This window comes from Cyphomyrmex costatus, unplaced genomic scaffold (assembly GCF_001594065.2).
Source record: "Cyphomyrmex costatus isolate MS0001 unplaced genomic scaffold, Ccosl1.0 scaffold583, whole genome shotgun sequence".
In the NCBI taxonomy this organism is placed as follows: domain Eukaryota; kingdom Metazoa; phylum Arthropoda; class Insecta; order Hymenoptera; family Formicidae; genus Cyphomyrmex; species Cyphomyrmex costatus.
In genome coordinates, this window is record NW_017280008.1 from 447,390 (window position 1) to 461,052 (window position 13,663).

The 13,663-nt window shown below is 34.3% G+C and overlaps 2 protein-coding genes across 2 annotated transcripts; one reads left to right on the top strand and one right to left on the bottom strand.

The window, feature by feature from the left end:
- Positions 1–218: 218 nt before the first annotated feature.
- Mad (mothers against decapentaplegic homolog 1) lies at positions 219–3,949 on the bottom strand. Its single transcript, XM_018546736.1, has 3 exons — positions 3,905–3,949; positions 617–1,947; positions 219–527 (listed from the first exon to the last, which is right to left on the bottom strand). Exons 2-3 carry the CDS (start codon positions 1,864–1,866, stop codon positions 368–370), a joined length of 1,410 nt encoding a protein of 469 aa, XP_018402238.1. The 5' UTR covers positions 1,867–1,947; positions 3,905–3,949; the 3' UTR covers positions 219–367.
- A 3,245-nt stretch (positions 3,950–7,194) lies between these two features.
- On the top strand, positions 7,195–12,670 carry LOC108779339 (mitochondrial import receptor subunit TOM70). The gene is made up of 9 exons (XM_018546734.1): positions 7,195–7,312; positions 8,577–8,663; positions 10,337–10,510; positions 10,622–10,859; positions 10,939–11,074; positions 11,142–11,496; positions 11,601–11,838; positions 12,036–12,246; positions 12,385–12,670. Exons 2-9 carry the CDS (start codon positions 8,577–8,579, stop codon positions 12,668–12,670), a joined length of 1,725 nt encoding a protein of 574 aa, XP_018402236.1. The 5' UTR covers positions 7,195–7,312.
- Positions 12,671–13,663: the final 993 nt, after the last annotated feature.

Here is a 13,663-nt window from a genome sequence, read left to right on the forward strand (position 1 = left end):
TATATAATATATAATTCTGTCCTTATATAACAGCCAAAAAGTTTTTATAGTCTAAATGTGTACGCGATCACGATAACTCTCAAAGATCATCATTTTTAATTTTTCTTTTGCATAACATCTCGTGAGTTTTTATATCTCTTTCAAACATTACATTTCTCGTTCATTTCATTATCATTTTTCTTCACAAGATATTTTAATATAGGTATAACATAGGGCAACTTACTATAACCATATTTTGTCCGTACACAGTTTCCATAATTCTCATATGTATGTGGCAAATATAGCATATACTTGAACTCTTAAAAGTGCATCGAGACTAATTGTCTTTTTGTCTTAAAATAAATTTCTATGAATGCGTGCATGTTACTTATGACACAGAACTTATGGCGTTGTGAGGTGGACCCATTTGCGTTAACACTTTGTCCAACCATTGCAAAGGTCCATGCAAATGTGCTTCGATCCAACAGGGAGTCGAAGTAACATCCTGTCTGTGATACTCCGCACCCCATCCCTTCACGAAAGACATTCTAGACAACAAAAATAGTAAATGTAGTTACATATTACTAAAATTTGTTTATACTAATTATAATAATAAAAACATCGTGAATTAAATTACCTAATCGTACACATCTTTGTTAATTCATAGACAGCTTCAAAACCATGATTTACGCTTTGCGATAGAAGTTGGGCAAATTCTTGATTGTTAAATATTTTCAATGAACATCCCGGTGGAATTTTACAAACTGTGCTGGGATGAAAGCCATGATGGTGATTACAATTCCTAGACTGTACAAATATCGCAGAATCCGAGAGGCATTCGGCATAAACTTCTCCGCCAACGTAATAAAGATGCACTCCTTTACCTATATGCCGCCTCGTATTCTCTATTGTAGAATTTCGATTTACATTGGACAGCTGTCCGAGACAGAAGCGATCGGAGTTGTTGCTCGGATTTGTAAAGCCGTCAATAATCACGGAGTGCGAATGACAGTGAAACACCTCGCCCACTCGACAATTTAGTTCGTAATAAGCGATCGATGCCCAGTAAGGTGGTTCTTGGTAACACACAGGTGTAGCTGATTCAATTGATGTGCTTGTATCCATCGGAACTGAATCCGAGGACGTGGTTTGCCCGGTTTGAGAGCCATCCTCAGGAGGAGAATATGCTGGCGGTGGTGTCTCTGGTAATCCATTGGTACCATATGGACTCTGAGGATTCGGTAAAGTCGTGCTCCCTGGACTGGGCACAGAACCGACAGAGGACATCGGTGACGTCGGATTAACGCCACTCGTAGAACTGGCGTTGAAACCGCTAGATGTATAGGACACATTGTGCGGCATGCTTGGATCAGCCAATTGCTGAAATGGCAACAGAGAATGACCAGGAGCATATTCTGAGTGTCTAGGAACCAACACCGGTGGCAGTACCGGGCTCTCCACCCTTTTGTAATGATAAGGATTGATGCAAACTTCCTTTTGCTTGGCAGAAAACGGAAACTGACACAAGTCCAGTGGTTTTAATTCGTGATGTGACTGGAGATCCGGCCAGCGCCAGACTCTACAGTATATCACATGCGGCAAGCCTTTGCGATGTGAAACCTGTAACCTGCCATCTAAGCTCCTAGGAATCGTTACACATTTACTTGGTGTTCCAGGACAACTCAGTGCTCGTTCCAGTTCCTCGATTGCACCTTTACGCTTCTTCAGTTTCTTCACTAACGAATCCACTGCTTTTTCAGCCCATTTCTCCTCCTCATCACCTTGTTTCCAGCCGAGTAATTTTTTCACTGCAGGACTGGTGAACGAAAACAAGCTGTTTAATGAAGACATAGGTCCAGAACTCGAAGCGCCTTCTTCATCATCCATATTTGAAAGGTGATGTATCAATCAGGTATAATGAGTATGCATAATATTCTTGTGTACACATAAAAAATCTTTGTCAGCAATCTGAAATCATATAGAGGCATTACTTCTTCCAATTTCTTCTAATTCATGATAAAATCTGAAAAATAAAATAATTTTATCTTAAATTATGGTTGACTTTGGCTATATAAATCAAAATTTATTCTTTCTCTCAAGTTAAAAAAAAAAACTTGAATGTGCAATCAAATTCTTTAAAATTATATTTCACTTTTTAAATTACAAAATAAGTAAATAAGTTAAAAAATATTATAATTAATAAAAAAAAATATGTTTATATGTGTAATGAGACTAATCTATCATCCTGTTTATATTGTGATTCTAAATTCCATCTTATCGATTAAATTTGTCTTCGGAAAAAACTCGACAAAGCATGAATTCATCGGTCTCCAATCCGAATTTTTGCGATGCTATTTTTACAATGTGAGTTTTGGTCTCCTCCCACTGCTATATCAAATCAGTGACAAAGAGCGAAATTCCATAAATATTGCAACTCTTTTTCAAACAGGAACAGCGAGTTCCAAGATGGGATACTTTATGTGACTTTTTGAATACATCAGAATACTTTTTGAATACATATTTTGAATACGTTTGATTGATTTAATAAATTATGAATCCCAATTACAAAAATGTCATTTATTCAATTGAATATTAACAATTCATTAATTTAAGGAAATATACACACAGAAAAAAACACAAATAATGTGTGTGATTACTTTATACAAGTAATAATTACTTATTTCAATATTTCAAAAGTTCATACATCTGCAAATCTGTCATAAGTCCATCACACACACACACACACACACACACGCGCGCGCGCACGCATACACACAAGAATTAAATGTATTTAAAATATATTTTAAATCCTAATAAATTTAATACTTTAATCAAGTTTTTTAAAATAAAACAAATTTGATTTACTTATTTATTATAAAAAAGTTCGTTTTTTCGATTAATTTTTTAGTATTCTTAAAAAAAAATAAATTCTTGTTTTGAATGTATGTTTTACTAAAATTTTGTAACAAGTATTTTGAGGATTTTTATCAAAAAAATATTCTTTGATAAAGATAACCGTTAATTTAAAAAACAAAAGTAAATTGAGTAATCACTCTTCTTAGCAATAAGTTAACATTTTTCTGTGTGTACACTAAGAATTCCGGATACGCTTCGTTTTCCGCTTTCGCTACATTTATTTATTAACATCATACGTCAGTGAATTAAAATTTTGCGGATGCAGATTACACGTTTTTTTAAACGGGTGGCCCGGCAAGTGCTAACATCGAACATTTCATTGCAGTGAGAAGAGAGGAAAAAAAGGGAGAGAAGAACCTGACGCGCCAGAAGCGCGCGCCGGGACTACACCCTTCCCCAATATCCCGAATCGACACGCGCGGGAGCATCGCGCCGGAGCACAGATCTTTGCATAATATATAATATATAAAATATAAGAAAACTCTAACTGCATTCAGTAGAAAAAAGCAGTTTACAACTGTTGCAATATTCTTCAGATCCGTTCGCGTTGTTTGCACTTTTTGCACTCAGCATTATCGCTTTCTTTCTCTTCACAACACACACACGACGCACGCACGCACACACACATACATACACACACACACACACACACACACACACAATGCCAGAATATAAACTTATCATTTTAAAAATGCAAAAATTCTGAGGGATTTTTCAAGTAATACAAACAAACCTTTTAAAAGAATTGATTACTGTTCTTACTTTCTTGCTGGATCTAAATGTTTAACCAATCATATGAAAGATTCTTACAACAGTTGCAAAGATGCTTCTTTTGCTGAACGCAACAATCAGTCAGAGTCTTGCCATTTCATGAAACGAAGGACTGTTCAATGAATTCTCTTATACTTTATGCAAAGGTCCTCAGCTCCGACGATACGCGCTTCCGTCACTATTGCAACGTCCAGTCCACTTATGCGCTCGTTAGCGAGATTCAGCATTGTTTTTTTACCACTGTCTCCCACTTATGTCGCCTGTCGTCCATCGACGCCACGCTCTCGCCATTACGATCTCGCGCCCAGCGCAAAAAGCGCTCGCAAGATTATCGATTGCGCTGTTCGACTGCGTGGCTGGCTGGCCGCACGCGCGAGTCAGCCGATGGACAATTCCGCGAAACGGCGATGACGACGTCAGAAGAACGATCCCGAATCAATGTCGCACCGCAACGCGCCACCATCTCGCACCGCTGCGTTTACGATCTTTCACCATTTCCATTCTGGCAACGTTCGAGCGCCAACTACTCCCGACGACGATGACGGCGACAACAACGAAACACGGCTTCGGTCCTCCGAATTTCGAACAGCCGATTCACTGAGACGTAATGGACACTTTGACTCGGTCTACGAAATGCATGAACGGTCCAATAAATCCTAAAACGATACAATCGATTATTCGATTCTCATCAGCTCCGCGACAGCGCAAACACACGTTCTCGCACTGTCTCGCATACAGCGATATACGCACTGATGTTTACTCATCGAATCATGCCAACAGCAACGGCTAAAGCGATGCGCTTCCGTTTATTGCCGTTCGGCGTTTACAACGCCGCGTCTGAACCGCCATGTTTGTTCAGTCAAGCCAATCGCGTTCTAAGGCTACGCACAATAGGAGAAATATTAGGAACTGATATTAAATATAAGAATTTTAACCTGTCAGAAAGCGCACATTCCACAGTACACAGTTCTGATAGGTTATAATTCTTATATTTAATATCTGTACAACGAAAATAGGATGTAGGCTGGTATTCATAGTCAGTTCTTATTTGAAGACTCTATCTTAAGCCCATTCTACATTGGTCGTATCGTAGACGTCGCAGGTCACAATTTGTTGCAACAGCCAATCCGATGTGTCAATTAGAAGTCTCACGACGCTTACGATGCTACGATACGACCAATGTAGAATGGGCTTTAAGTATGTCCTAAGACGCGAATGCAGCCCTTTGGCCGGTATTCATAGTCGGTTCTTATTTCAAGACTGACTTAAGTATGTCTTAAAATGCTAAAGCGGCCCTCTGATTGTTTCGTAACTCTTCAAAACTGAACTTAAGACGGTCTTGAATATAAGAACTGACTATGAATACCGGCCTTTGATTGGTTCGTGACATCTTAAGACTGTACTTAAAACGATCTTGAATATAAGAATTGACTATGTATACCGGCCGTAGGGTGAATCCAGCATAAAGCCCATTCTACATTTGTCGTATCGCAGCATCGTAAAGCCTGGTCTACAATAAGTCAGGAGCCGTTGTCGTATGTTGTGCCGTAAGAAATTGACCAATCATGGTCGATTGTTTTCAACTGTGATTGACCAATTTCTTACGGCACGACATACGACAACGGCTCCCGACTTATTGTAGACCAGGCTTAAGCGTCGTGACACTTTAAGCCGGTTCTACATTAGTTGCAAGCCGATCGCAAGTTCGTTGCGAACTTGCGACAGCCAATCTCAAACTTGCATTTTGAAATCAATGCTTCAGATTGGCTGTCGCAATAAACTTACGATCGGCTTGCAACTAATTTAGAATCGGCTTTAAGCCGTAATCACACTACGGGTTGCGCGCTCTGTTGCAGGAACTGCTCTGCTCTGATTGGTTAGTTTCCACATTCAACCGTAATCACAATCTCAACAGAGCGCGCAACCCGTAGTGTGATTACGGCTTTAAATTGATACATCAGATTGGCTGATGCAACAAATTTGTAACCTGCGATGCTTAAGCGGGGAGCACAGACTTTTGCATAACGCATAAAGCATGTGCATAAGGAATTTCATTGGTCCAGTTTCTTATGCATGAGTCAGTGGACCAATCAAATTCTTTATGTATATGGTTTATGCGTTATGCAAAAGTCTGTGCTCCCCGCTTTAGGGTTGGATTATACTGGCCGTAATCTGTTAACTTATGCTGTAATCTGTAAAAATTGACCAATTATAATCGATTATTCCCCTCTCATTCGACTGTGATTGGTCAATTTTTACAGATTACGGCATAAGTTAACAGTTTACGGCCAGTATAAATCAACCTTTACGATACGATCAATGGGCGAGTTCAAGACGACAAAGCGGCTAGGTACGCTTGCCGAGCGATCGAGTATGATTGGTTGGATCTATAAGTAATAACCAATTATATTCAATCGCTCGGCAAGCATACCTAGCCGCTTTGCCGTTTTGTGCCTGGTTTATGCTTCAGGTCTTAATCCCAAGATTCTAAAATTCAACCAATCAAGCTGCCAGTTCTAACCGAAATTTGTACTCTATTGGCTGAATTTTAGGATTAAGTCCTTAAGACCGAAGCATAAACCAGGCATTGAACTCGCCCAATATCTCAATTGGCGAGGAAGAAGAAGAAGGGGAATTACTATATTTATGAACTCGCTTTTGTTAAACTGATTAGTTCGACCAGTTTGACTGATTAATCTGATGCTTGAGTGTGTGTAGTTGTATCGCGAGAGTGTATCTTCATTTATGAACGATTTTTACGAAAAGTGATTTGTGTACGTCGGAAACAACCTATTCAACATTATCAAGGTAGCGTATATTCGTGCGTTTAATAGTTACGCGCAAATTTCGAAAGATCACTCGACCGTACTGGTCTTGTTTTAGTCTGTTTTAAATCATTTATAATTTTTGACGGATTTGAAAAAATGCATTGACAAAATCTAATCGTACGTATTAAATTTTTTCGCGGAAGGTAAGTGCATTAAGTAATGAGATAAGTGTCTAATGTGCAAAAAACGTTACTTTTTCGCCGACATCTCTCTCTCTCTGGGTCTACTTTTTCACCAAAATCCTCAATAATTTGGTTCCACTTATGGTAATTTGCTTTTTGTTTCATCTTTTTTTTTTTACATCTTGTCTGTTCGGTTTCTATCGGTTTTTTTATCTATTGCTCGAGATAAATGTTAATGAACTTTGAAAGAAACGAATATGTAACAAGAAATATAATTTTCAATAAAATGGTTGCAAAGAAAGAAGAATAAAACAAAAGATAAAAAGTAAAAACAGAAAACAAAAAACATATTGTAGAATAGGCTTCAGACTTCCTGTAATGGGCATTTTCCAGCAAAATAAAGTATGACACATAGATACAGTGAATTATTTCGTTCTTGTTAAGATTGTTTTGTAGTAAATCGAGTGATCTTGAAATATTTAGTTATAGGACTATGGCAGAGAACGAGACGTAACATGCGTAGCCGTAACGTAATAAGGCCGTAGTAGTGACTGCCACAGCCACGACAGCTACGATTTTCTCTGCCTTACCTTACGTTACGACTACGCATGTTACGTCTCGTTCTCTGCCATAGCCATATATAATGAAATGGAATACCGAGGAAGAGAGAAAAATTGATGTGTGCAAAATTTTATAGTAAGTTAACAATGAAATAAGAGAGAGAAAAAATGTAACTTTTCATGTATAACTTATAGCGTTTTTGGCCCAACCGGGTTTGCACCAATCTGGATTAGAAAGTACTTCGCTATTGATGGACTTTACATTCTATCAATAGGAGAGCATGAAATGTCATTAATCCAACCCAAGTTAAAGCAAACCCGGTCAGATCGAAGACGCCATTAATGACAGATAAGGCAGAGATGCTTCTTTGATGAACTATATACAAATCTTACCATAGACTTGTCTCAGAAACGAGATTATAATAGTTTAAAAAATTATGATTTTAATAGTCATACACAAAAAAGTAAAGTCGACAGCCATTTTGGAAAGATATGTAATGTTGAAGTGATTAATATCGCTGCACCTGACTTGGCTTAGCGCCAAGACACTACCGTATCTCCAGAATTCCAGATTAAATAAAATGTAATATGACGATGTGACAGATAAATTTAGCAACATCCAGCAACTTTGCTAGAAAACATTTGAGCCTTGTAAAGAACACAAATATGTGATATGAGTTCAAATATTCACGTGGAATAGCAGGGGTGATATTTTGTAATTTTCTGTACATGTCTGTCAGTATTTAGTTATTGTTACGTATTTTGTGCAAATATTTTGCATAATAAAAACGCGCTATGCAAAACAACTACCTGTAGGTATATACAGAAGGTTACAGAATAGCACTCCAGAAAATTGAACTGTGAGCTGAAAAGAGCAGATCATGCAGGGAAAGAGAAAAAGAAAAATAATGCAATGTTGCCAAATTGTCATAAAAACAAATTGTACAAAAAATCTTTTTTTTGTTTTTTCATTTTTGCATGCTATTTTTGTACAATATGTATGTTTTGTACTATTTTATTAAGATATACAAGTAGTTTTAATATTATAGTCTGTTATTGGTATATATTTTTCTTTAAATTGTGATTGAAAGAAAACATGTTTAAAATTTTAAAAGTTCTAATAGATTATTTTATCATTGATTTAATCAATATAAGATGCAGTATATATTGGTTAAGGTAATTATTAATTAAAAATCTATAAGAGAAATATTAAGGAAAACAAAAAAATTATTAGTAAGATATTAAATTTTAAAGCTATATTATATATATGTATAATTATATAGTATAATAAGTAAATTATTAAGTTATTAATATTCCAAAGTGTTCATATGTTATCGTTTATATTGCAAAAGGAAATCAAATCCTAAGTAAACAGAAAGTTTGTTTTATTGCATTTTTAGATGAAGCATAGCAGAAAAAATAAATCTACAAGAAAGAAGTGTAATAATCGGCCACCCAAAGTGTTTTGTCCTGTGGCTGAGATGGAGGTTAAGATCATTTGTCTTATCTGGAAAGACTGACTAGATCATGAAAATTCATTTATTTGAAATAAACAAGAAAACATACATTATTCTTTTTAATATCATATTTGTTACTGTCTTTTAGATCTTAAAAAGTGTCAGTGTCATGAATTTATAATTTACTTCCCCTGTATCTTCGGTAGACATAATTGTGTTATTGATATACCTAGATGCCTGTTATCACGAAATATAAGCTTCAGTAAATAATATCTGCAAGCACTGCTGAATACTTGCAATAATAATCATTATTAGAAATAAGTATTGCAATTATAATAGATATATTATATATTATAATGATTATTATAATTATTAATATAATTATCATCATCATTATTATTATCATTATTATTATCATCATCATCATCATCATCATCATCTCGAGATTGTATTAAATGCATAATTAATTTGCATACGATAATGGATTTTCCTAATCGATGAAGATTTTTACAGTATATATTTGTCTTATTCTTTTGACGTTTCCATGAGTACTTTTTATATAGAAGCTGTATGTTTCGCAGGTTGTCTATGGGTGCCTTCCAACATGCGACACAGATGACACGGTGTGACACAGTGTATCAGTATGTCCTTGTTGTTCGCCAATGTTAAACAAGGATGAGATGATCACTGTGTTGCACCGTGTCGCTTGTTGGAAGGCACACTGTGTCCAGATCTATAGCTGGTACCCTTGAATTTAGATATTAATAATAGTGTAATACGGACTATGTGGTAAAACCACTAAACATAAATTTTTTTGATCTGTAGTTACCAAAAAAAAAATTGGTATCTAAATCCAAGGGTACCAGCTTTGTTTGGGGTTCCCCTTGTAAGTCGTTTCAGATATACAGGGTGTCTCACAACTACCTCATTTTTTTAAAAGACGTATTTTTGAGATAATTTTATTATGAGAATTTTAATATAAAAATTTCGAGACTATGATAATTTTTAAATTAATCATAATTTCATTAATCAAGGAGCTGATATTTCCCGCGCTCAGGCACGACGATATAACCATGGTATTTATACCATGGATATAACAAATGTTTACCATACGAGATAAATGAACATATATAGTTACGAATTTATCTTGACAGATAATACATATCATATTTTATATCTTGCTATTGAATTAATTGATATTTTACGATATGATCCGATATTAATTATACATATAAATTACGCACAGGTGTATATATTTAAAAATTAAAAATGTACAAACATTTTTCAAACAACTTTCTGAAAAATATTGCATGTTAACGAGGCCCTCATATGGTACATCACCATTTGTCATATCATCATACCTCCTGGCGCGTGAAATATCAGTTCTGTGATCAATGAAATTTAATTGCGATTAATTTAAAAACTTAATTATTTGAATTCAAAAACTATTATTATAGCCTCGACATTTTTGTATTAAATTCTTCTCATAAAATTATCTTAAAATACGTTCTTTAAGAAAAAATGCAGTAGTTGTGAGACACCCTGTACAGTCATGGAAGTTTTTGTCTTAAATTTGTGTGAGAAATTATATCTTAAAATCTTTTAGAGTATTTAGCTACCTTATAGACATATCCTTATAAAATGATCATAAACTGCAAGATAAGAAATAGCATTTTTGGAATACAAGCAAACTTTTGTTGTAGACTCCTTTACAGACAACGCAGAAATATAAAAATGCAGGAAATGTACATTTTAATACAGGAAAATATAATGAAGCAATTGCTCAATATAATAAAGCAATCGACATTTGTCCAAAAGAGAACGTCGACGATCTTGCGATACTTTATCAGAACAGAGCAGCTGCGTATGAGAAATTGGTAAAAAGATTGATACTGTTAATAATAGCATAACATAAAAATAAAATTTAAGTTGATTGTGAAAATTAATTAGTGTAAGTCTATTTATACAACTATAATTGCAATTTGCAGAAAAGATATAATTTTGTAAAGGCAGATTGTTCAAAAGCGTTAGAACTAAATCCAAGATATATCAAAGCTTTGCTACGTCGGGCACGTATTTTGGTGCAATTAGGGGACTTGGAAGCCGCTTTGAAGGATATCACTACTGTTTGCATTTACAAAAACTTTTCTGATGAAACTTTACTTTTAAAGGCAAAAATGATCTTGGATAAACTTGGTGAGTTGAAGAACATTAAGAAAACATTTAGTAACAAATACTATTTATAATAAATTAGAATAAGAATTGAAAAATAAAAAATATGACTTACAATGAAAATTATTCTTAGTGGAACACATCCCAGAGTGTACAACACACCCAAGGTTTTATATGCCAACCACGCATATTATCGAAATATATTATATTAAAACTTTTTGTAAAGATCCAATACTTTCTAGACTTAAATATCCAGAAAACATTCCAGAGTAAGTATAGGCAAAAAGAATGTTTTTTGTAATTTTGACTTTCAATTTTTAATGCATTTGTTATCAGATTTTTCAAGAAACCATTACAAGCGTTAAAAAATAAGGAGTACCAAGATATAATACCGCTGTGTACAGAAATCATCGAAAGCTCTAACTTTGATACATTACCTCCATCTAAACTAGAAGTACTGTTGTTACGGGCTACATTTTACTTTTTTTGGATGAATTATAATGCTGCAATCAACGATTTTGAAATGATTTTGTCTAGCAAAGATGCACTTCGTGACATAAGAGTAAACGCCTTGATAAAAAGAGCAAATCTACATCAAGAAATCAAGTTGCAACATTTGGCTTTCATAGACTTTGAATTAGCTATTATCATAAATCCAAGTTGTTGTGATATCTATTATCATAGAGGACTGGTATATTATGCACTTAAATTTAACCTTATTTTCTTGTCGCACACGTATATATTCATCACGTACTATGAAACAATATATGTAATAATGTCATTTTATCATTTAAGGCATACTTGCGAATAGACAGGTTTGACGAAGCTAAGCGCGATTTTGATACAGCCATTGAATATAATCCAAACTTCAGCGCGGCACACATGCGAAAATTGCACACAAATTATTATTTTGCATTGTTGAACAGGGATATATGTTTAGCCGAGATAACTGTGAGAGCCATTGAGAAAGCTTTTGATAAGTATTCAAATTCTCCTGAATGTGTAGGTTGTTATATTTTGTATGCTCAGGTACGTATAATTATATACCTATAATCTGGGATGAAAAAAAATTAAAATAAAAAAAAGTAATAGTGATTAAGCGTTAATATTGCATTGTACACATTTTTATTTATTTTACAATATTTTATTTATAGTTTTCAATTTTTATAGATAATGTCCAATGCTCAACAGTACCAAAAAGCTGATACTTATTTTATTAAAGCAATAGAGAAAAATATGCTCAACAGTACCAAAAAGCTGATACTTATTTTATTAAAGCAATAGAGAAAAATCCAGATTATGCAATTGCTTATTTAATATTGTGGAACTGTAATCTTGATGACATTGAGAAATATATGAACAAAGCATTAAAATTGGAAACATGTTCTGTTGAAGGAAAGACTACGTGCATTGAAATATTAAGAATTTTCGAAATAAAACGGTATGTATTTTATTATAAATATTTCTTACATTGTACGTTGTCATTTTTGAAAGGAATTATTTGCATTCATATATGTGGCTTACATGAATCTGATGAAATTTTAATAAAAATATTTTTAATTCTTTTTTTCTTTTTCAGAGGAAACGTGAAGAAAGCAATAAAATTATCTGAGAAGGCTTTAGCATTTTGTCGTACATTCAAAGAAATGCTATACATGTATAGTGTAGATATCATACATATATATGGAAATTTTACAGACCACATTACATATATCATACATTTTCTTCAGTCGTACTCTCGATTCATCGATACACAGAATGCGGAGGTAACCGACAAACATATCTCCATAGATATTGATGGGCCATCCAAATTGCTTTTTCTTGCAGCCGAGTCGGAAGTTAAGACATCATTGTGCCTTATATGAAAGCGTTCTCCATTGATTACGAAAACGTATTTGTCCGAACTTCAATAAAATAACTCGTACTATCTTCCCTAAAGGCGCATTATATTTATCTATAAACTTACCGTAAATATTAGAATGGTAATAGGGGAGAGTGGTTTAAATCGGACCTATTTGCAGTTATTGTTTTTAACAAGACGTAAATAAAGTCCGATTATAAAACTAATGATGTCGTTCGAAAGATCATTTAATTTTCTTCATTTTTGCTTAAGACCATTTTGACGTACCTCTTACCTGTGTCGAACTATAATGGAAAATGTCAAAATGCAATTTTCAGTCCGAACTATGAGTTCTAAATTAGTACAGGAGTCGAAGCTGCGAATAGTGCAGAACCTGGCAATTCTTTGATAGTGCATCGATTAACTTGAAATTGTAACAGTAGGTAAGGAATAGCCTAAGGATCAAAATCTATATTATGCCGATGGGCGCTTTTCATTTTTTAGGGGTGAAAACTACCCCTTATTGCCAAAATCTATAAATCTATATATATATATATAGCTTAAGGTGAGTAAAATTTGGTTCAGATGAGTTAAATAATAATTGTTTGACGCTGTGGAACATTATTTCAGAATATTTCAACCCTTAAAAATCAACCCCTAGTAAGGTTGTAATAAAAAAAAAAATTATTTACCCTCAAAAAATCAATAATTTATCACAGCGTTTTAAGTTTAAAATGTTACTGCTTAAAATATTACTAATTTCATTTTGTAACTTTTTAACCCTTAAAAATCACCCCTTATGATATTGCAATACTTAAAAACTGCTTTCATAGATAGAAATAGAAAAAAAAATAAAAGGAACATATAGGCAGGTGTGTACATACACACATACACAGATATATTGTATGGGTATATGTGTTCGAGTGTGAATGGATGTGAGTATGTAACTGTCTAATGCGTAGTATACAAAATGTAAGCAAGGTAGTGCTCGCATATACATACACGTTTTCAACGTCCG